The sequence below is a fragment of the Astatotilapia calliptera genome, chromosome 6 (genome assembly GCF_900246225.1).
Source record: "Astatotilapia calliptera chromosome 6, fAstCal1.2, whole genome shotgun sequence".
Classification (NCBI taxonomy): Eukaryota; Metazoa; Chordata; class Actinopteri; order Cichliformes; family Cichlidae; genus Astatotilapia; species Astatotilapia calliptera.
In genome coordinates this window covers 3,612,499-3,633,614 of record NC_039307.1, presented here as the reverse complement: position 1 = coordinate 3,633,614, position 21,116 = coordinate 3,612,499, and the positions used below count along the sequence as shown (strand labels likewise).

Sequence of the window (21,116 nt, the reverse complement as noted above, 5' to 3'; positions counted from 1 at the left end):
CATGTGTGTGTCCAATGCAGTAAATATGGGCCAGAATCTAGGTTTGAAAGCCAGAGAATGTATGTGGACGGGCCTGTTCACACATTTTCTGCATACTATTTCTCGGGCTTTTCTGCAGCATTCATTCAATTGAAAGCTTTCTGTCACCAGAAACAATGCTCACCAAACACAGTGACGGATTCTTACAACTCCCGATGACATTCAGTGACAGTTTTTGTTTAACGCTCACTTCTGCCATGTGCACATTGTTTTCTTTTTCTTTTGCCATTATCAGATATTCTCTGATTATTACTTTCAGGAGAAATAATGTGGTTATGGTTAAAAACAACAACAACTAAAGTTTGGGGAAGGTTGTTTGGTTGTAAAAAGGGTTAAAAACATTGGAATCTGAACTTCAGCCAGATTTGTTACAGCCTCTTTTCCACCTTTTTAACGCTTGTATTGGTTATACTTTAAAATCCGTATTAGTCAAGAATAATCATAATTTTTGTGATACTGAGTTATTTGAACTGCTGGTTCCCCCATGAAACTATGTGAAGGAGTGTCAGTTTTAAACCCTCTGTGTATGCAGATATTTACATTTCTTTTTTTTCCAAAAATATCCATCCGTCTTAGGGCAACAGGCAGGGTACACCCTGGACAGGTCGCCAGTCTGTCACAGGGCTGACACATAGACAAGGGCAATTTAGAGTCACCAATTAACTTATCCCCACTAACTGCATGTCTTTGGACTGTGAGAGGAAGCTGGAGCACCCGGAGAGAACCCACGCTGTGAGGCAACAGTGCTAAGCACCGTGCCACCATGCCGTCCATGCATTTTGTTAAACAATTAAAACTAAAGACTGTATAATGCAAACACTGATCTTAAAATTGATGGAGTCAACCACTGTCGTGCCGTGCGACAGGTGGCATAAAAGCACCTTTAGGCTCCACCCCCACTGTGTCCCTGAATCAGACATATGGAATCAAACAGATAATTAACAACAAAGGGAAAGTGATGCTTTTTCTACGAGTATAGTATAGTCAGTGACCTAGGTGGTCATGAATTTAAATAATGTAGACTACATAAGCACAAGATGTTACCACTGTGATATCAGCCTTTACTTTGTGAAATCCTGTTATCAATTGTTGTTGTTTTCTTCTTTATGTACTAAAATCTGTAATCACACGATGAGGAAACTACACACTCCCACTGTAGTGAGTTTTCAATCTTAAGGCAAAACTTGAACCTAGTGATTAAGACCATAAAGTCTTCGTTCCTTTTCAGATCTCTTAGTTATGTCCATCTTTTATGTACAGCCTATGGATTCAGCACAAAAAGCTGAAAGCAAATGTTTCATCTAAACAGATGCAGAACAAAGTCAGCCTAAAGTTGGAGTCATGTTTCCATAATTGTGAGTACTCTCAGCATCAACAGTATTTGACTTTACTCTGTTCTGCTCTCAATAATAGAGTGTATGTAAATGATGTGACAACTAAGTTATGAACTAGGCCAAAAAACACAGCATCTGTGGAATGGTTTTCCCAGTTTGGCTTGTAAAAGATTAGATTAGATTTTCTTTCCCCACCTGATCAGTCCAAGCTTTTCTCATCAGTCACAAAGGCTCATGTGGCCTCATAAGAGCAGTGAGGGTTCAAAACCTGCTGGTAGAGCAGGGCGATATGGCCAAAAATATTTATCACGATATATATTTGAAAATTTGCGATAACGATATAACCGACGATATAATTGATGCGAGACAAAATACAACTCCACAACATTACTAGCGCAAAAAGACAACCTTCCATTTATTTTCACTTAAACAAGAAGCTGGTTTTTATGTACATTAAAGCTTTATAAAAATGTAACAGTGCAAATGCAAATTCCTTGCTGAAAGTTTAACCAAAAGGCATTTCCAGTAGAAATGGGCTGACATATCCTGAGCATAACCATGTATAATATCCACTGAAGTTAAAAAGAGGTGCTTTGCAACATTAAACTGCAGTGTGCAGTACGCATTTTTCGGACCATAAGGTGCACGGGATTATAAGGCACATTAAGCGAAACAAAGCAGTCAGATAAATCAAACTTTATTAAACTCATTCTTCTTGCTTCCTCCACTTCTGTACCATTGATTCATTAATGTTGAATTCTCTGGCAGCTGCTCTATTCCCATGTTGTTGCAGTATATTAATGACTAACCTCGTATTGTGGATGGATTATCTCAGTTGTTCTCCTGACTGAAGTTTGGTCCGTTTACAGCATCCTGCCATGCGATTGCATTTGTCTCTAACCATGAAGAACCTTCACGTTAACTTTTATAAGTGGAAAAGTGTTAGTGTTCGTCCTCCAGCTTCACTGTTTATGTTATGCTAACATAGCTGTATCGCTAGCGATCACGTAGCACATCATTATATACCAGCTAGCCCAACTTCAGTAACCCTACAAACGTCACTGCTGTTTAGTTTCCTGTCTTCATTTATGTTGGAAGTGATAGCAGAGCTGTACGTTTGATTTTTTTCAGAAATCTCTCGGTCAGAACATGCAATATCATGCTTAGGTAACTAGCGAAACTAGTGAGCTAACTTCCGCTAGCTTCCTGCTAACTTCTAACTCCGTTAAATGTAATAACTTTTGTTTTCATGGATGCCTGGAAGTTAAACTTTATAGTTACACCTGGTAAAGCAGCAATGCTGATCGTTTTATTAAAGATGAAAGAATTTAGACAGTTTTTAACTCTTAAGTGATGCTGCAGTGTTGTTTGACCTGAAGAATACGGAGTTTAGGACCCAGATTATTCCCAAATTTAAGAGCATCTTAGTCCGACAAATATGACAATGACAACGGCCGCTTGCATGTTCTGCAAAAAAATGTGCTTTGTTGTGTATCTGACGGACAAACACCAAACCAGTTCCACATCACGGAAGTTGCACCATTTTTACAAACCAATTCTGGTTCATCTGTTTCACTCAACAATCAGCCATGTGCGTATGAAAACAAAGGCACTGCGCATGCGCGTTTTACTCCCATTCTATCGCGATATTTCATTTTCCTATCGTTGCCTAACATTATACCGGTATTACCGTGAACGGTATAATATGGCCCAGCCCTACCTGCTGGTAATCTTTTTGAGAAGAGCGGAGACATTTACACGGTATCGGTATATTAACAACATTATCGTGCTAATAAATAGTAATGATTAAATAAACACTGCTTAGCTTAGGAGTAAATCTAAAAAGGTTTCTGCCTCACTTGACTATTTTTGTGCACTTTGGGAAACAGCCGCGTGTCTGTGTGTTGATACAGCTGCACACACTTGATATCTGGTTAATCATTAGCTACAGCATCAGAGACACAGGGAACAAAATGTGGCAGAGAAGGAGGTGCAGCCTTATCAGACTCACAGAGGAAGGGAGGAGGTGGAGGCTCGCGGTGTCTGGCTGAGTGTGCTGAGAGTGAGCGACCTGAGTGAGTATCCCCCGTTAGTGCTCCCAGACCTCAGCAGCATTAAAGTTTAATGAGAATGCATTCTGCTTGGGCTGACCAGACTCTCTACATTGCTCTCCCTTCATCTCTGTCTGTGTTTGTGGTCAAATGAAGCCAAGGGAGTGTATCCTGAGCGGCCACACACACAGCAGGCTACGGGATCAGCACATAAACGACCTCCGCACGCTGACTTAAACAGCACGCCAAGCAACAGAGCCAACGTCTGCAAACATGCTACATCGCGAACAGCTGACCACACCTGTGAACTTGATGTTCCCCATATTTCCCTAGTGAGGAGCAACTTTGCGTGTTTAGGGCAACCGTGGTTCAGGGGTTGGGAAGCTCGTCTGTAACCGGAAGGTTGCCGGTTCGATCCCCCAGCTCTCTCTGTCCTGGTCGTTGTGTCCTTGGGCAAGACACTTTACCCTACCGCCTACTGGTGCTGGAGGTGCCGATGGCGCGATATGGCAGCCTCGCTTCTGTCAGTCTGCCCCAGGGCAGCTGTGGCTACAACTGTGGTTTGCCTGCACCAGTGTGTGAATGTGAGAGGCCGGTCTGTTCAAATGTTGTCAGCCATAAACTGGTCCGTGGCGCAAAAAAATGCTGGGGACTGCTGATCTAGTGCTTGGAAGGTTTGAATCCTAGCTGCTCCAGTCTGCAGGCCAAAGTATACTTTGAGCATGCTAAAACCCAGGATGTCAACATGGTTATTTCTCCTTTAACACAGGAGTCTAAGGGGATTGCCTCACTTTCGTATCTAGCTTTAAGCAGCTACATGTGGAACTGTATGTTTTACCATTTTGCCTGGACACTTTGCTTCAACGTAGAATGGATAACATCATGGGAGTTTTACAGGCCATGGTTAATGCTGCTGCTTAAGTTGGTTAAGTCCAGGAGTTGTGCAGATGTGTATTTTTTTCCATTTGTGGCTTATTGTGTGTGGAGGTTGGGAGAGCAGGATGAATAGAAGAAAATAACAAAGGAGGTGGCGTGCAACGGAGAGGAGACTGCTGGGATACAGTGAGGGGATTAGAGGTCGCCTGTAATTACTCCACAACTACTCCCCCAACTAGAGCTATGGCTTACACATCAACCAGCAGGCTGAGTGAGGTCAGAGGCTTTGTGATTTACATATGTGTGCATGGCTCAGTATTCAACAATCAGGAGGACAACACAAAGTGAACTGCATATAGACAGCGATGTGGAAGAGACCACTGTGATCGCTTTCAGAGCGGAATCCCATACAGCACAAACGAGATGAGACAGTGAGGTATAGGAGGAAAAGAAATAAAGGAAATGGAGGAAGATGGATGTTAGAGGGATATAAATGGAAAAGAGAAAATATAAATGCATGTAGAGGAGGAAAGAGAGACGCTCAGGAGTCCATGCCAAAAAAGCACTCTCCTCCTTAAATATGGCTAAAACACTCACAACATCAATAAAAGAGCTATCAACATCTAAGCACTATCTCTGGGAGGGGCTGCTGTAGTTTGATCCTGAAGGCTGAAGCCAGGCTGAAGCTGTGTAGCAGGAGGCCTGTGTAATTATGGCGCAGTAAGAACAGCAACGTGCTAGTTACACAAGACTGAACCTCCAGCGAACAATACAACATCAGGTCTGTTCTTTTACCCTCTTCACACCCATCAGTGACAGGGCAGTGCTGCTTCTTCAGTGCAGAGCTGTTAGGGCACTTCAGAAGAAGAAGATAAACACGGTTGTGCTTATTGGTTGAAGCAGCGGTGCCCAACCTTTTTTGCGCCACGGACCGGTTTAATGTCCGACAATATTTTTGTCGGACTGGCCTTTAAGGTCGTGGATAAAACTAACAAAACAAAAAATATACAACAACATACAACAAATAATGATACAACCAAGGAAAAAAAACTGTGGTATTTTGAAAATAATAAACGCAACAGGATGATTCACTAACTGCCGAGCGTCCATTTTTCATAATTTATCCTAAAACTAATTCAATACTAGGTGTCAAATTTAACACTGAAGGAAAAATTCTTGTATATTTAACATTTCTGAATCTTACCTTGTAGTTGTTCTGAGGGAACATGTACATGTGTGTATATATATATATATATATATATATATATATATATATATATATATATATATATATATATATATATATATATACATATATATGTATATATATATGTATATATATATATATATATATATATATATATGTATATATGTATATATATATATGTATATATATATATATATATATATATATATGTATGTATATATATATATATGTATGTGTGTGTGTGTGTGTATGTATGTATGTATGTATGTATGTATATATATATATATATATATATATATTAGGGGTGCAACGATACTCGTATCGATATTGAACCGTTCGATACAGTGCTTTCGGTTCGGTACGCATATGTATCGAACAATACAAAATTTATTTTATCAACTTTCCCTCTGACGATGCTGTCTGTGTTGAGAGCTCAGTGGATCTACGTTCGACTACTCCGCCTAGGCTGCACTGTCGAGCGCAGATCCACTGAGCGCAGTGCAAGCTAGCAAGACAGAAGCTAAGCTCCTTGGAACATGGCAATTTGAACCTCCCCCACCCTCGTTCAGATCTGGCCTTTGGAACTATTTTGGTCTTAATGTGAAGTATGACCCTGAAGGTAAGCCCGTCATGGACTAAAGTAAAACAGTATGTCGGATGTGCCACGCAATGCTCAATTGCATTGGTGGGAACTAGTGTGTTAGCGCAGTTTGCTCTTAAGTTGTTGACGCCGTCCAGCCCCTCGTTAACGGAGATTTGCCGTGTTGTGGCGTTACGTCATATCAGATTAACGCTGACAGCACTAGTGGGAACGCAACGAATATGACTGCACATTTACTCCGACATCATCCTAGTGCAAAGACAAGTGGAAGCAGACAAAAACAACAAGCACGCATGCTACAAACTTTACCCGAGTCATTTAGACAGCCGTTAGCACAGGATTCTCCTTATGGGGACCTGATATGTTTAATATGCTGCTGAGAATATACCCCAGAAGAAGCGTATAGTATAGCTTTTATTTTGGAAAGAGCCATTTCTCTGTAATAAACTCTCTTTTCCAAAGATGAGTGATTTCTCGATCAGGTAGTTTTTTACTACTTTGTTGTTTCAGCAACATTAAATTTAAAAACTGTACTTTTGAGTTAAAATATCTATTTATAATTTTAATAAATGACATTAAAAAAGCATGAACATTTTTTTGTATCGAAAAAATATCGAACCGTGACACCAAAGTATCGAATCAAACCGAACCGTGAATTTTGTGTATCGTTGCATCCCTAATAAATATATATATATATTTGGGACTGAAAGGATTGGTGTGGTGAAAAATGAAAGGTTCTCTCCACCCTGAAACTGAGTTTCCCTTTACAGAAGCCAGATTTTGTTTTTTGAACTGCAGCTCTTAAATTGTGTACTAACCCAGCAGGTTGGTGTAAATATAACAGCCTGAGAGGATGTGACTGTATGCATGAAAGCTGGGAATCAAACTCCATCAAGCCAGGCAGGATCAACCAGACTGCTTAAGAAATGTCTGCCCTATAGAGGTACACAGCAGCCATCTGGGTGTTTTTTTTCTGCTATGACGTTTGTACTATTTTATAGCCTTTTGAGAGTTGATGGAGGCAAGTATGTAAAAGTCGTCATAGAGAACATCATGGCAGGCAAACAAGAAAGCAAAGAAGATGTTTGCATTGGGTTAGCAGCCATCTCTTGCTCTTCTCTTTTGGTTCTTTATTTTTTTTTAGGTTATTTCTAACACATTTTCTATCGGTTATTTCAAGTCAGTAGTAGCAGTAGTAGTAGTATTTGTAAGCAGAGTCTTCTTGCTTTTATAGATTGCAGTTGCCTGAGAGGATCTGTCTATTCTTTTTCTGTCTCCCCCCTCTTCTTCCTCCCCTTCCTCTTTCCATCATCCTGTCTCCATCCTCTTTCCATCATCTACTCCTCAAGTGGTATTTATAGAGTGGCTCCGGATGCATCAGCTTCTCTCCTTCGCTGGTCTCTGGCCCACGCTTGTTTCTGTCTTGGCTCTTTTTGTTCATCCTTTGCTTTTTCACTTGTTCTCTCTCCCCCTCCTCCTCCTCCTCCTCCTCCTCCTCCCTGTAGACAGTTTGTCGATCCATGTCTTTCTGAGATGGGATTCTGTGTGTTACACACTCCTCACCTTTTCTTCCTGCCATCCTGTTTCTTTTCTTTTTATCTCACAGTCTCTTCTCCCTTTCTGGGTCTGCTTGCTTTCATTTACCTCCTCTGATTACTCTGTCGCCATCCCCGAGCTCCCTCCTCTCTTTGCTTCCTCACAGCATGTGTCAACATGTCTGTTGTCTTCCCTGGTCTCCAGCTCCAGCAGCAGAAGAAACATTTTTCGCTTCAACGCCCTCTGTTGTGCTTGGATTATTGATCCAGTGAACTAAAAAAACTGCCATATCTCTGAAAAGTCCCAGTCAGTGTTCAATCCTGTCTGCTTCTTCTGTTGTCCACCTTAGGAATAAGAAAATAAGAAGCCTTCGATAGCTATTGATATTTGAATCGCAGTCGATTGGGGAGTGGTGTCTTTTTCAAAGTCCTTCCAAATGCAAGAATGCAAGCGCCATCTTTCCTGTATCTATGCATCTATCTAAAACAGGGGTGGGCAATCTCAGTCCACGAGGGCCGGTGTCCCTGCAGGTTTTAGATGTGTCCTCGAACCAACACGGCTGATTTAAATGGCTAAATTAGCTCCTCAACATGTCCTGAAGTTCTCCAGAGGCCTGGTAACGAACTAATCATGTGATTCAGGTGTGTTGACCCAAGGTGAGATCTAAAACCTGCAGGGACACCGGCCCTCGTGGACTGAGATTGCCCACCCCTGATCTAAAACAATGGCAAGACAATCATAACTTTAATCTATTGCATGCTTAGAATATAAGTAAATTAATAAAACAAAAATAAACAGAAACACTTCCAAGGATGGGCACCGTTGCACTTTGGGTAGAACCATAGATAGTAAAAAGCATGGATGTAGCTTCCCATTATGAAGCCTTGAGACGAGTGTTTTTGCCATCACTGTGTTGCTGTTTTGAACTCATATATTACAGTTGAGCAGTGGATGACTCTCATTGTCTAACGACTTATCAATCACAAATCTTTAGCTGGCCCATCATGGATGATCCTCTTTTCTACAACTTAGGTTGACTAAAATGTATAAATAGACTTAATGTTTTATTCAATATGAACTGAAACACGTGATTGAGTCCATATACTCATGTTGTTTTACAGAGGCTGTTTCAGGGCTGTTTTGTCACGGCCCTGAATTGTATAAGAGAAAGAGGATGGTGGAAGTTTCATAACATCACAGCATCATTAATGGATCAGCTGACTGCTGATGACCTGTTGAAGTGTTTAATCAATATGGACACATTTGCTTTTCATCACTGTATCAGGTTTGTCTGATAATCTCAGACGAATATGAACTTAAAATTGATCTTTGCGTGAATTAGATTCAGCATACAGCAAGCAATGTAATATTCTCCAAGTTTGAACTCTACTTGCATCCAAATAACTTTTGTATGTCTGAATTATTTAAGGTGCTATCAATGATCTGGAAGCTAACTAGCACTACCAGCTTACTGCTAGCTTTCATATGTAGTAGGTGAGGGTTTGTAGGATTTTGTCATGTATGTACGTGGTACCTTTAAAAGTTACTTCTAAAGATGTACTAGAAAAGAACAATTCACAGGATTTAGCTTTAGCTTAGCAGCAGTCTTTATGCTGGCTGGTAAAATCCAGGGTATTGAGAACTACACCATGGGTCATGAAAGGGGCGGGGGAAAATAAAACCAAACGCTTCCTGCTGACCTTTACTGAGAGTTGAAGCACACACGGCCTTCTTTCCAGTTTCTTGAACGTCCTCCTGCAGAGAGTCTTCTGCAAGGCGTCACTGGAAATCAGCTGATGGGACAGAAATAGAACTGCCCTACACACACAAACACACGCCAACAGACACATACGCACAAAACAGAGCTTTCCCCTCCCCATCCTTGGGCCATGTATTCATAGCGGCGCTAATTAACAACTCAACACCAGTGACTGGTGAGGAGAGCAGAGACAGAGGAGGGAGAGATGCAGAGGGAACAAGAGGAGGAGGAGGAAGAGGAGGGAGGGAGTTCTTGGACTTGCTGAATAGTTTATGCGAGGCCTGAGGCGAAGGCTAACCCGTGCATGTGTATACGTGGGGTTTCTGTCTGTGTCATTGTTTATATTTGTGCATGTGTGCTCATTTGCACACACGTGTTTTGACAAGGCCACGGCTAACCCGCATCTGGCTCTCTGTCCCTGCCGGCCCCCCGGTGATCACCGAGGGAGACGAGGCAGCCACCGATCAGCTGGTTCACACCACTGTGGCCCCTGTGGTCACTGTCTGCCACGGCCACATGCTACCAGCATGTAAAGGTGACTTTTTTCCATAATGTAATAATTTCATCACCGTATGAAGGCAATGTCATCTCGTAAAACTTTGGTCCTGATCAGACGCATTGTCTCTCTGCACTGAGTGGCTATAAATAGGGCAGCTATGAAAGTGATCCTATTTATAGTCTTAGTGTTGTGGAGTTAGAGAGACCCTGCTGGCAGACACTGAGACATGTGAGATGGGAGATTCTCCATGTAGTTAAAAAAGATTTCCCATGTTTTATATAAGAAATTGATCTTATTCTTTAAGTGATCTGTTCCAGAGGTATACAGCTTCTCACTTCCGAGAGCATCAGTCCAATTATCAGTGGGAGGCCTCACTTCCATTTCATTGCTTTTGGCGGTGTCTAGTAGGATTTCTGTGATTCTAATAGAATGACTGTGTGCGTGATTAGATTGTGAGAGGTTGCCTAAAAGGCCTTGATGACTCTTAGGCTTCAAAAGTTCTCTTATTTTCACGGGGAGTCTGCAACCGTCTGGCTAGCTACTGCTTCTAGAAATCCCATAAAGTTTGCTGAGAGGAGAAGTTCCACATTTAGCTTTTGATGGATGTTGAATGGCGCTTCCAGATTAACCTACAGTGTCTCACATGACAGGTTTCTTTATGCATTCTGATTGGTGGAGGAGTTGTGAAGCATGTACCAGTTCTCTTCAGGAGATTGAGTCATGGTGAAGGATTTTTCTGAAGGTGATCATTTAGAGATGCTTGTCCTTTGTCTTTGACATGTGTTGAGACCCAGAGCTACTTCAGGTGGTAAACCTATCAATTTTGCAGGCAAAGGTATAGCTAAACTCTTATTTCGAATGTTTTTAGCAGATGGTTTTAGTTGTGTTTTACGGTGACCACTGATAAGAATGTTGCCTGGCCTTGTATGGTTATCAGACAAAAGTATCCTGTGAGAAAGACTAACTTTCTTTATCATTGTTAACAGTTTTTAGTTGCTTGTTTGTCACTTCCCTTTCACATCCCATTGGAGGTGATGCATAGCTGCAGTTCTTAGTACTACTGACACCTGGCCTGTTACAACTGTGGTTTTTCAGGCTTCGGTTACAGCTGGGACATTCATGGAGAGTTTCACCCTTTTTGGAGATGAATGGGTTGAAATGAATATAACTTATACACTGCTTAAAAATGTAGTGTATACAATACACAGTATCTGTTGGTCTTTAGGGATATCGGCCTGTCAAGCCATGATGTATCAATGTGTGAATCAATTGCACCCTGCTTTTGTTGCAAATGAAAGCGACAACAGGTGCACCAAACAGGCAACATTGAGACACCCCCAAAACAAGGGGATGGTTTTGCAGAAGGTGACCATTGCTCTCTTTATTCCTTCTGACGGATTTTTCTCGAGCGATGATTTCGAGAGCTCCTGTAATTTTTCTGAGGTGGTGTTGCAACATTATTTGTTAAATGCTAAGAAATGTGACCAGCAGTTGGTACTGTTGAAGAGTTCTTATTGAGTCATGGAGCTTTTTTCTCAGTAGCCATGATTTGTCTTATTAGGTGAAAACGTATGTCCTTCATCGAGCCGCACTGTGCTTGTGTCCAAGCAGTCTTGTATTTTTAATATTCGCTCTCCCTTTTACCTCTGCTTTGGTCTCAGTAGCATTTCTCTTAACAGCTAAGATCAAAGTTAACCCTATAATCGTGTAGTTCTAGTGATAACCACATGACTTAATATCTAACCTTTCTGAAACAGCAGCAGAACACACGGAGTCAAAAACAAAGCTAAAAAGAAGCCAAAAAGAAGTGGTATTGAGACTGGTTCTCTTCTGGTTGATGGTCATTTGGGCCAAAGCTGGACTCACCTACTGCAATGGTAAGTGTTGTGCGGACCAAAGGTAAGCTAAGTTAAGATAGCCACACTTACCGTGAGTCAAGACCAACAATCAAAGCTCAAATTTATCATCGTTTTCTCACAAAAAAAAGTCTGATATCCCAGAACAACAGTGTGTGATCTTTATTAATATATTTGTTATTGAAAGAGAGTTTGGGTAACTGAAGTTAAGTGTGCAATGATGTCCTACATTCAGCAGCTGTTAAAGTTGGTGCAGCAGAGAAATTTAGGAAGAATCCAAATATTACAAATCATTTTTGTTACCAGTGGAAAAGTGACTCTGAAAGCTCCTCTGAAATACTTTGGTTCTCCTTCACAACCTGTGTTCCCAGCCATGGTGGCTGACCCCCGGGTACGCAGCAGGCACAGGCATGTAATCAATGAACACACAGCAGAGTGAACACAAAGAGCATGTCCTCACCTGAGAGGACGTCTCTTCCTGTGTCTTTCCGTAGTGATTATGTTTTTATCGGTGTGGTTAGGGTGACTCATGTATCTGAAGCTAAGTCAAGGTTAAGCTTATGCATTGGTGGAAAGTGTGTGAGTCAGGGGAGATGGATCTGGCAACACACACTCACGAACACAGACTGTATATAAAAGATGTCACTATGATGTCACCCATTGGTTAGCGTAGTTCCAAGCCGAGAGTTTTCAGCATCATCCAGTGTGGCTGTTTTTGTTTATTGAGACAAAGAGATGGATCCGACCTTGACCCCAGGCAGCACGTTCTCACTCCCGAGGTGTAATATTTTAAGCTAGGTGACAAATCGTCAACATGTTACGCTTCCGGGCACCCAGCACGTTCCTAAATGACCAGATCGGAAAAATGAGGGAACATGAGAACCATTTGGAATCAATCCACACATGTTTGTTCATTTTCCTCAAATTGCTTTGGAAAACACTATTTCATGTCATTAAAGTGCTGGTTAAGGTTAGGGCTGGAATACATGGCTGGAATGTGTTTTACCGCGGGAGGTCACAGAGATGGGATGTCCCTAACATAGTCATCTCAGGCACAAAGAAGCGCCACCCACCTTCTGCTCAAACCTTCTGTTTGTAAGAGGCAGCCAATCAGAAAACATCTGGATTGAAATGAAGGGGAACTTCAACAGCTTGTTCAACCAGATAAACCAAGCCCGAATATAAAATACATAAAGATTATTTCCTATATAAATCATGCAAAGCTACTTTAATAGAGTCTAAAGGTAAATATATGGAGCTGAGCAGAGTAGGTCCCCATTCATTAATTCAGATTAAAATCCACAATAGTTGCAGTTTGTTAGCTAATAGTAGCACGTGCAATCAGAAAACGGTCACTGATGTGGATAAACTTGGAGACAAGGGGGACGAGAGCCTCCTCAGCTGAGCTCATGATTTAGGCTGAGAGCACAGATTTATTTATATATCATGAGCCGCGTCGTGCATCTTTAACGGTGCACGTCTGCTGAATGTGTGGAAACGATAGAAAAAGGCTGATGAAACTGTATCTCTAAGAACAGAACGGCTGGTGCACCGACACCCGCTGACACCCAGCGCTTGATGCTGCTGCGTTACCATGACAACCTGCTGCGTACCCTCTGTTTCTGACAGCTGTTCCCATTGCGCCCATGCTTTGCTCAGCCCCTGGACTCACGTCGGCAGGATGGATAGCTTCTTGGGGTCAGGGGTCATGTTTATGACTTTGCTGCCGTGGAATAGTCATGTTGGTTTTTCATCTGAAATACAGCTTAGGGTTTAATTTTGGAAAATGTCCATTCAACCATAAATTAAAGCTTAAATTGAAGCATTTTTAAGTAAAATACATGAGCATATGAGTATTTTTGCAGACATGCGCAGACACTTTCTATTGGAAGCATGTGATGTTTGTATCCGTCCTCCTCTCATTATCTATTGAACCTTCAAGGCTTCATCCTGTTTTCCTCAGTCACACACAGCCAATAATGGTGATGGATTAAGAGCTCAGGATCATTGTCATCATGCACTCTGAGAAAATAAAGTAACTTATTAAGAGCTGAGCCCTTAACTTAGAGGCTAATTTTATATTCTTTTATAGGATTTATAATTTCAGATTAAACATAACATACCTAAATGATTATCTAACGAATAATTTAACCAATTGATTTGTCATCTAACCTCAACATTAATGAATAAAAGCAGATTTCATTCAGCCCTCCTGTGCCTGTTTCAGCCATTTCTCGTGTGAGCTGATTGGCCGAGATGTGTCCCAGACCGCCGGACTCCTCCCCGCTCCAACTGTGCATGGTGGCAGTCTGCTGCAGCAGCACTGTGAGCCACAGACAAGCAGAAAGTCTTCAGTGAAGAAAATCACGGCCGCGGCTTTGACAGTTTCTATTCGACATTCTGTTTTTCTTTATTTGAGGACGACTAGAAATTTTTCTGAAATTGTTTACCATTTCATCCGGATATAGTGCCTTTTACTTAAGACTGACACAGACCTTTTTAGAGAAAGAAGAATCGTGTTGAGGCACAGCAACATTCTTGGACTTTGATTGGGTCATGCTGGAGGATAGTTATCTCTTTGATTATTTGTACCATGAAAAGCTGTTGACAACAGATCAGGTGTTATGTTTTCAACCCGTTTCCTGCCCAGCAGCTGACATACAGAAAGCGATGTCTGCTTACAATAGACCCAGGTAACCAGTCTACACTAAGTGTATTTGAAGGTCTTTTAAATGTATTTATTATTAAGTTACCTCGAGATCTGGGTGCTTGTGATGGGTGCTGTTTCTAAGCTCACAGCTCTGTTACCTCAGCACTGTTTCGCACACATACTTTGGTTACAGTTGAAGTTTTGTACCACAGGATAAGAAGCTGTCTGGAGACCCAGCTGAATGATATCGAAACCACCACAACAGCAGTTTGCCCTGTGACCCAGCCAATGGGAAAACAGAAGATGAGCAGGGGCGGGGCTTGCTGGTTAGCATGGACTAAACTGTCAGATTATTGAAATTATTGATGTTTTTCTCTTAAAGTTGTGGCTGAGTGGGCTGTCCAAGTAATGCCTGTGTGGAAAACACAAATCAGTGGGGAGCGCTCAGCGCCCTGATGACCAGCAGGTTTTCCACTTATCCCGCTTTATTTGTGGGTTTCATTCATTTGTCATTTTCAACTTTGTCAAGTGTGCAGAAGTGTGAATTTCACAGTTTTTGACAAATAGCTCAGCTAAAACGTCGGTGTGTTGCGAGAGCCCTGAATAAAGTTTGTTTGGTTACACAAATTGGCTGCAAATGTGTGAATGAAGCCATCTCCTTCCTGTCTTAAATCTCTTACTAAGCGAGGTAATTAAAGTCCCTGTCTGGGTCCCATATATGCGAGCCATGCTATGCTAATTCAGTATTCCTTTGACACTTCTGTGGAGACAACATTGTGGGTGTTTTCACATGGCCTGATTTGCAATTCACACTCGGGTTATTTCCATCACTGGCATCCTGGGAAGCAGGGAGGGAGGAAGTCTGTGAGCCACAGAGCGCAAAACTGAGCTGAAGTTTCACTTAATTGGGTGTATGATATTTTTTTTTCTTAAAGGGACCTTTCAAGTGGAGCTCTAATTGCCACTTATTTTCCTTTAACTGAAACATCACTTTCTTTTTCTGAACGATTTATTTATTCTAAGAATTATTCAGTTATTCAGACATCCTTCAACATCTTCTGGTTTGGTGTATGGATAATTAGACATCGAGATCTCTGTGAAGAGAGCTGGTGAGTTAAGAAGTTTAACAAACTAAAGTTCATGATGTACCACTAATGGGCAATCTTCCACTTCTGTCTTCTCTCCTTTCAGAACACTGCACAAGCAGTTTGAGAGCTACAAACAAGAAGTGCGTCGCATCGGGGCCGAGACGCGGCGCCAGCAGACCCAGCAGAAGGACGACGCGCCCACCTGCGGCATCTGCCGCAAGACTAAGTTTGCAGATGGCTGCGGCCACCTCTGCTCCTACTGCCAGATCAAATTCTGCGCTCGCTGTGGAGGGCGGGTCTCTCTGCGCTCCAATAATGTGAGAAGCCTCTGAATGTTTTCCTTCGTCCTCTCGTACTCACCTCATTCCTGCTGTATACGATACACGATCGCTCCTTCTGCTTCTGTGTGTTTGTCACGTCTGCTTTTTTTGTTTCCTTGTCACACTTTGGTGAGAACAAAGTGTATTGGAAGAATGGCTTGGCACGAGACATAGGTGCCAAGCCAATCTTCCAAAACAGGAGCCGATGGGAATATTAGGTTTGCAAGTATTGAGTGAAACCAACAGTAAAGCAAAATGTTGGGCACAATCACACTAAATTCTAGGCTAAAGTATAAATTTTTAAGATAAAATTTAGTCTGTGTAGTCGTGCATGTCAGTACCAAAGATATATATATATCTTTGTGCCCTGGTTCTGGTGGTGCCACGTGAAGAGTCAACTGATAAACAGCTTGTCTGGGTAATATCGTTTGTCTAAAAAAGAAATAAAATGCCAAACTAAAGCCAGCAATGCACTAAATGCACTGACCTGCACCAAGCCTGGGCTACAAGCTAAAAAGCAGCTTATTATAATTAAAGACACAGACTGTATCACCACGTTATCTCCATTCATGGGATTCATGTTGAATCAGTGTGCCTTCCAGCCATAAACTAAGCATGTTTGTGCTATTTTAAGACCCGGCCCCTCTTCCATCCAAGCTTTCTCTGGGCTCTCCTCCAACCCAAGAGAGAGGCCCACCTTCTGGTTATCTTACCTGACCATGAGCCCTCCACCCTTGGCCTGCTGGTTCCCAATCTGTTCAGTATCCGCCCATCCCAGCTGGGCCTGGACTCCCACTGGCACCACACGTATGTAGAACTCAAAAGGCCAGTCAAAAAAGGGGCTAAAGATAGTATCCCTGCTGGTACAGCCATTAATATTACTCTAACAGCAGGCACACTGCTTCACGGAAGTAAAGAGAGGAGGCTAGTATCATTTATAAATACAACAAATACGAACTTATTTGGACTTCATATAAAACCAGACAATGTGGTCTTCTCGAAGAACTTCATGGTTATACATTTAATTTAATAGAAATTTTACAAGTGAAATTTCAAGGTGCAAAATCTTTTAAATATTATTTTAGGTGTAACTTCATGTCTTTACTGCTTTGATCTTCTTGCTGGAGATTTTTGTTCATTTGTTTGTTTCTGTATTTGTGCTACTTTTACATAATGAATCAATTAATCTATAAACCTGCCTAATTAACTGGGGTTAGAAGACATCAAACACAAAATCTGCTCATTTACAGTTCATTAATAGATATTTTTAGAACATAATTTTTCCCCTTTATTTTTCTGGTCCGTCTCTCCTAAAGCTGATACGCCATTTTTCAAGATTCTTTCTAAGATTTGTTTTCTATTTATTTTAAACTAAAAGTTTCTGCATTCACAAGACAATTTCATTAATAAGTCCTTACAAGGAATACGCAACATGCAAGTCGTGCTCCACTTCTTCTCTCTATTTGTGTATGTGCATTAGCGAGCGTGTGTGTGTTTGTGTTATGTGGGAGTGATGTGTCAGAAGTGACGCTCTCATGGTCTCGGCAGTGCTTGCCTCTGTCCCGGCCCGTTTGTCCAGTCATGCAAAATAACAGCATTAGGAAAGTGTGAGATTTGTTGCATCACATAAAATTTTCTCCTGCCTACAGACTGCTCATTTACTCCACATGAGCAGAACACTTTATTTTCCTCCAGGCAGAAGTTTGTACCTCAAAATTACATTTAGTGCTCTATAAATATACTGTATGCACTTCATCACGTGCATTTTAATGAATGCACTACATACACTTTAAAAGTGAGCTGGCTAGAAACCGGCTTTTTGTCATTAAAAAAATACCACAGTACAAAGACGAGTACTAAATGTAATTTTAGAACATTGCCGTAAAAATACTCCATAAACCATTTTAAAGTCAACATGAAGTAAATATCAAAAACCTGTTTTCTGGGGGATAATTTTAAAACTGTACTACAAAAACTGTCTGGGTAAAATATCACGCTGTACACGACATCAGTATGTTGCACTTTCCTGGACATAATTTCACAGCCTCAAAGCTAGAGACTCTTTTGACAAAAGGACAAGGATCCATTCTCAGCCATACAGGGGCTCTGCAAAACTATAAAAACAAAATAATTAGGGAGAAATTATCAGGAAACAAACGTTTACTTGTTCATAAGCAGCTTAGTGTAATAATTAATTAATTCTGATTGAAAGAGCTGTGTAGTGCTGCCCTGTGCCCTGCAGAAGGCATCACAGCGACACACAAACCACAAAGCTTAGCCTCTACGTGACGCTGGGCGCTTACTCTATTAGTTTAATGAGCAAAATATTTTGGATTTAAAGGACCTGAGATTGTTTGCAGTGCATAAATCCAGAAAATGGGTTAAAAGGGAAGACGTGTCCAAAAAACCAAAACAGTTCTCTGTGTTGCTTTTAGTGTAGGAGGCATGGCGCATCCTGATCCTGTCGCAGGTCACGAGCAAGCACGTTGCATGCCGCCGCAGCCTAACGTGTCAGCAATCACATACATGTGCGTGCTGTTGTCTCCGCTGCCCTCAGACTCTGATTATGAAGTATGTGAAATAACTCTGCAGAATGTAACTAACAGATGTTTGCACCACATCCTCTTTCTCCTTTTTCTCCTCATGCATTTGCCCTTCTCTTCTCACAATCTGTCCGCTCTTCCACGTCCCAACTTCACCTCCTCTACTTCTCCGTTCATTTTATCATTTATTTCTCTCCTTTCCTACTCCGACCCACCCCTTCCTCACTTTTCTTGATTCTCCCTGCTACCTGGACTGCATGCCACAAAGGAGGACAAAGTGGTTAGCATCCTTTTTTCTTTTGTTTTTTTCTGCTTTCTCTATGTGCTGTGAACGTGACGTCTGTACTACTCGAAGGTAAAGGAAGGAAATGCTGGCTGCGTTTAGATCTGGAGCTGATTTCTATCCTGGAAATATGATGCAAAACCAAATAAGTTCAGTTTCTTACACATTGGTGTCATCTGTCATTTAAAAAACAAGAAAACAGCAGTATCAGATGCAAGAGAGCAAGCTATTGGGTTGGAACGTAGCCAGTATTTGCACAAATCCGCTTGTGGATTACTGACTTAACTGAACAAAGGGAGTCTCTGAAAGTTCATATAGTTTGGTTATTTCTCTGAGCCTTTACTGTACCATCCAGGGTGGAGACACCTGGAACTGTTGTCTCCTCAGCGGTTACTCTCTCCGTATAAATCCTGACTAACTCTGTTTCCATTGTCTGTCTCCTCCCCCTGCAAAGTGTCTCATAGTGAAGGACAGGGTAAGACTTGCTGGACAATCCATGGATTTTGCTGCATGGGTCACAACTATTGTCCCCTCCTCCCACACACGGGTCTGTGCTCATTCGCAGTTTCAGAAGAGGATTTCAGACCCGCCATCGGTTTTAAGAGTTCCTAGAGGAGCTGGCTGGTGACCCCGTATTAGCACTCTAATTCTGAGAATGAACGCAGACCCTGAAAAGTAACTGACAGGCAGAGCGAGCATGAGCCATGACATAGGCTGTCTGCAGGGGCGTCTGAGCCATCCTGAGCCATCCTGAGCCATCCTGACCCCTCTTCCTATGGCTGTAGGCATGGCTGTGCTGTGAAGGGGAGGAATAAATATTTAGATAAAACAAAAAGGGGGTCTGGGAGATTGGCATTTCAACTGGCATGCATATAAGAATGCGAGAAAGACCTTTTATCTGCATAATGAATGCACACTCATGCCTGTGCATGCTTTCCCTGCCTGTGTGTTTGAGACCAGACCAGCCTTGCCATGGGGAGACGGGAAGGGCCCAGGTATATTTATATATTTATATGTATGTGTATGTTCCAGTTTGTCCTCTTACCACTTCCTGTTAATGCTTGGTCACTGCAAACTGCTGCCAAAGTGTTGTTACTGCCGAGAAATTCAGAAAGTCAAAGCCAGTGAGTTTCAGTTTTTTGATGTTGCACCTTCCTCATATAGAACTGAAGAGGATTCATTGTTTTACAGTTTAAAGCCTGAATAGAAATCAAGAGAGGTGACCCCAACAGCTGCGGAAATAGGACTATAAATCATAAATCTTATGGCGCTTAAAAATGGCCAGTCTTCTCGAGCACCTCTGGGCTGTAGACGTGCAGCAGAAACAGCCATCTGTCTGCAGGACATGATACACGATACCTATGATTTTTATAGTCTGAAACTTGAAATAAAAAGGCAGGATGACTTAGTTTTAAACAGTCCCCAGGTTGATACGGAAACCACAGCGAGCTCTGCAGTGTGATAAGAAGCTGGTGTGTGTTTCATGGCCCTCTCTTTGAAGCTGCCCTGCTTTTGCTGGTGCTATAGCTTGTTAATGGCTGAGTGTTTGTTTGTGTGTGTTTAATGTCAGCTCCAGATGGCTTCCAGAAACTGAACTAACTGCTGACAATCTGTCTGCTTTGTAGAGGCGCACTGCCTCCCAGTGGAGAACAGACAGGCTCCTAACACAGACACCTGACATCTTCCAGTGCCAATGAAAAATGCATTTCGAGCCACGTTAAGGCTTTTCCAAACTATTATATGCACTCTTCATTGTTCGTTTTTCTCTGATCTGGTTGCAGCTGTTGTGTGCGTACATATTTGTAAGCATTCAGTGAGTTCGTGACCTGCGAGCTACTATTAACACATTCAAACTCCTACACACCGATACTACCAGTGCTAAATCTTTGTCTCTCAGTGCGTCGTGCTCACACTGCTTTTTACCAGAAGGGCGGAAGCACTGCATAATCTCCATCATGTTTCTCAGTATAGGCGACTAACCTGCTGCTCTCTCTGCACACTTCACTCCTCTCCTCTCATACACGACTCAATCTGCAGCCTGTGTAACACGCGCGCTTTCTCCCTGCTTTAATTGTCTCAGTTTATGCCTTTTCTCTTTTCCTGCTGATACACCGACACAAATCTGTACACCCTTTTTTTTAGATATAAAACAGTTTATCAGGCAGGAAGGTTTGACACACATCCTGGATTTGAAAGCTGATGGCTATGTCCATCATGCACACTGTGCAGCTCTAATGACTTCCTTGACTGGATACGTCAGTGTCAACAATCTGAAAACGCGCCTTTAATGCTTAAAGTGATTTGTTTCAGCTCCTATTATTATCATCCTCGCTGGAAAGTGAAGGCCCACGTAAACAATTCAAAGAGTTTCTTGGACACACTTTGTGTGGCTGCTTCTACTGCTGAGTTCAAAGAGTCCAACTGGGCAAGAAACAAGAGCAATCAGCAAGCAGTCAGATTTTAAACAAACCTCA

The 21,116-nt window shown here is 41.9% G+C and overlaps 1 protein-coding gene across 29 annotated transcripts in view; it reads left to right on the top strand.

Moving 5' to 3' along the window:
* The window catches only part of rims1b (regulating synaptic membrane exocytosis 1b), an 83,450-nt gene that overhangs the window by 7,838 nt on the left and 54,496 nt on the right, over positions 1–21,116 (top strand). For 26 of the 29 annotated variants that reach the window (XM_026169708.1, XM_026169705.1, XM_026169702.1 and 23 more), the window contains exons 2-4: positions 15,600–15,813; positions 18,628–18,639; positions 19,097–19,117. In XM_026169708.1, the coding sequence (XP_026025493.1) occupies positions 15,600–15,813; positions 18,628–18,639; positions 19,097–19,117 (247 nt within the window). The remainder of the gene's footprint in view (positions 1–15,599; positions 15,814–18,627; positions 18,640–19,096; positions 19,118–21,116) is intronic. The other 3 variants (XM_026169704.1, XM_026169706.1, XM_026169707.1) reach the window with 3 other exon arrangements.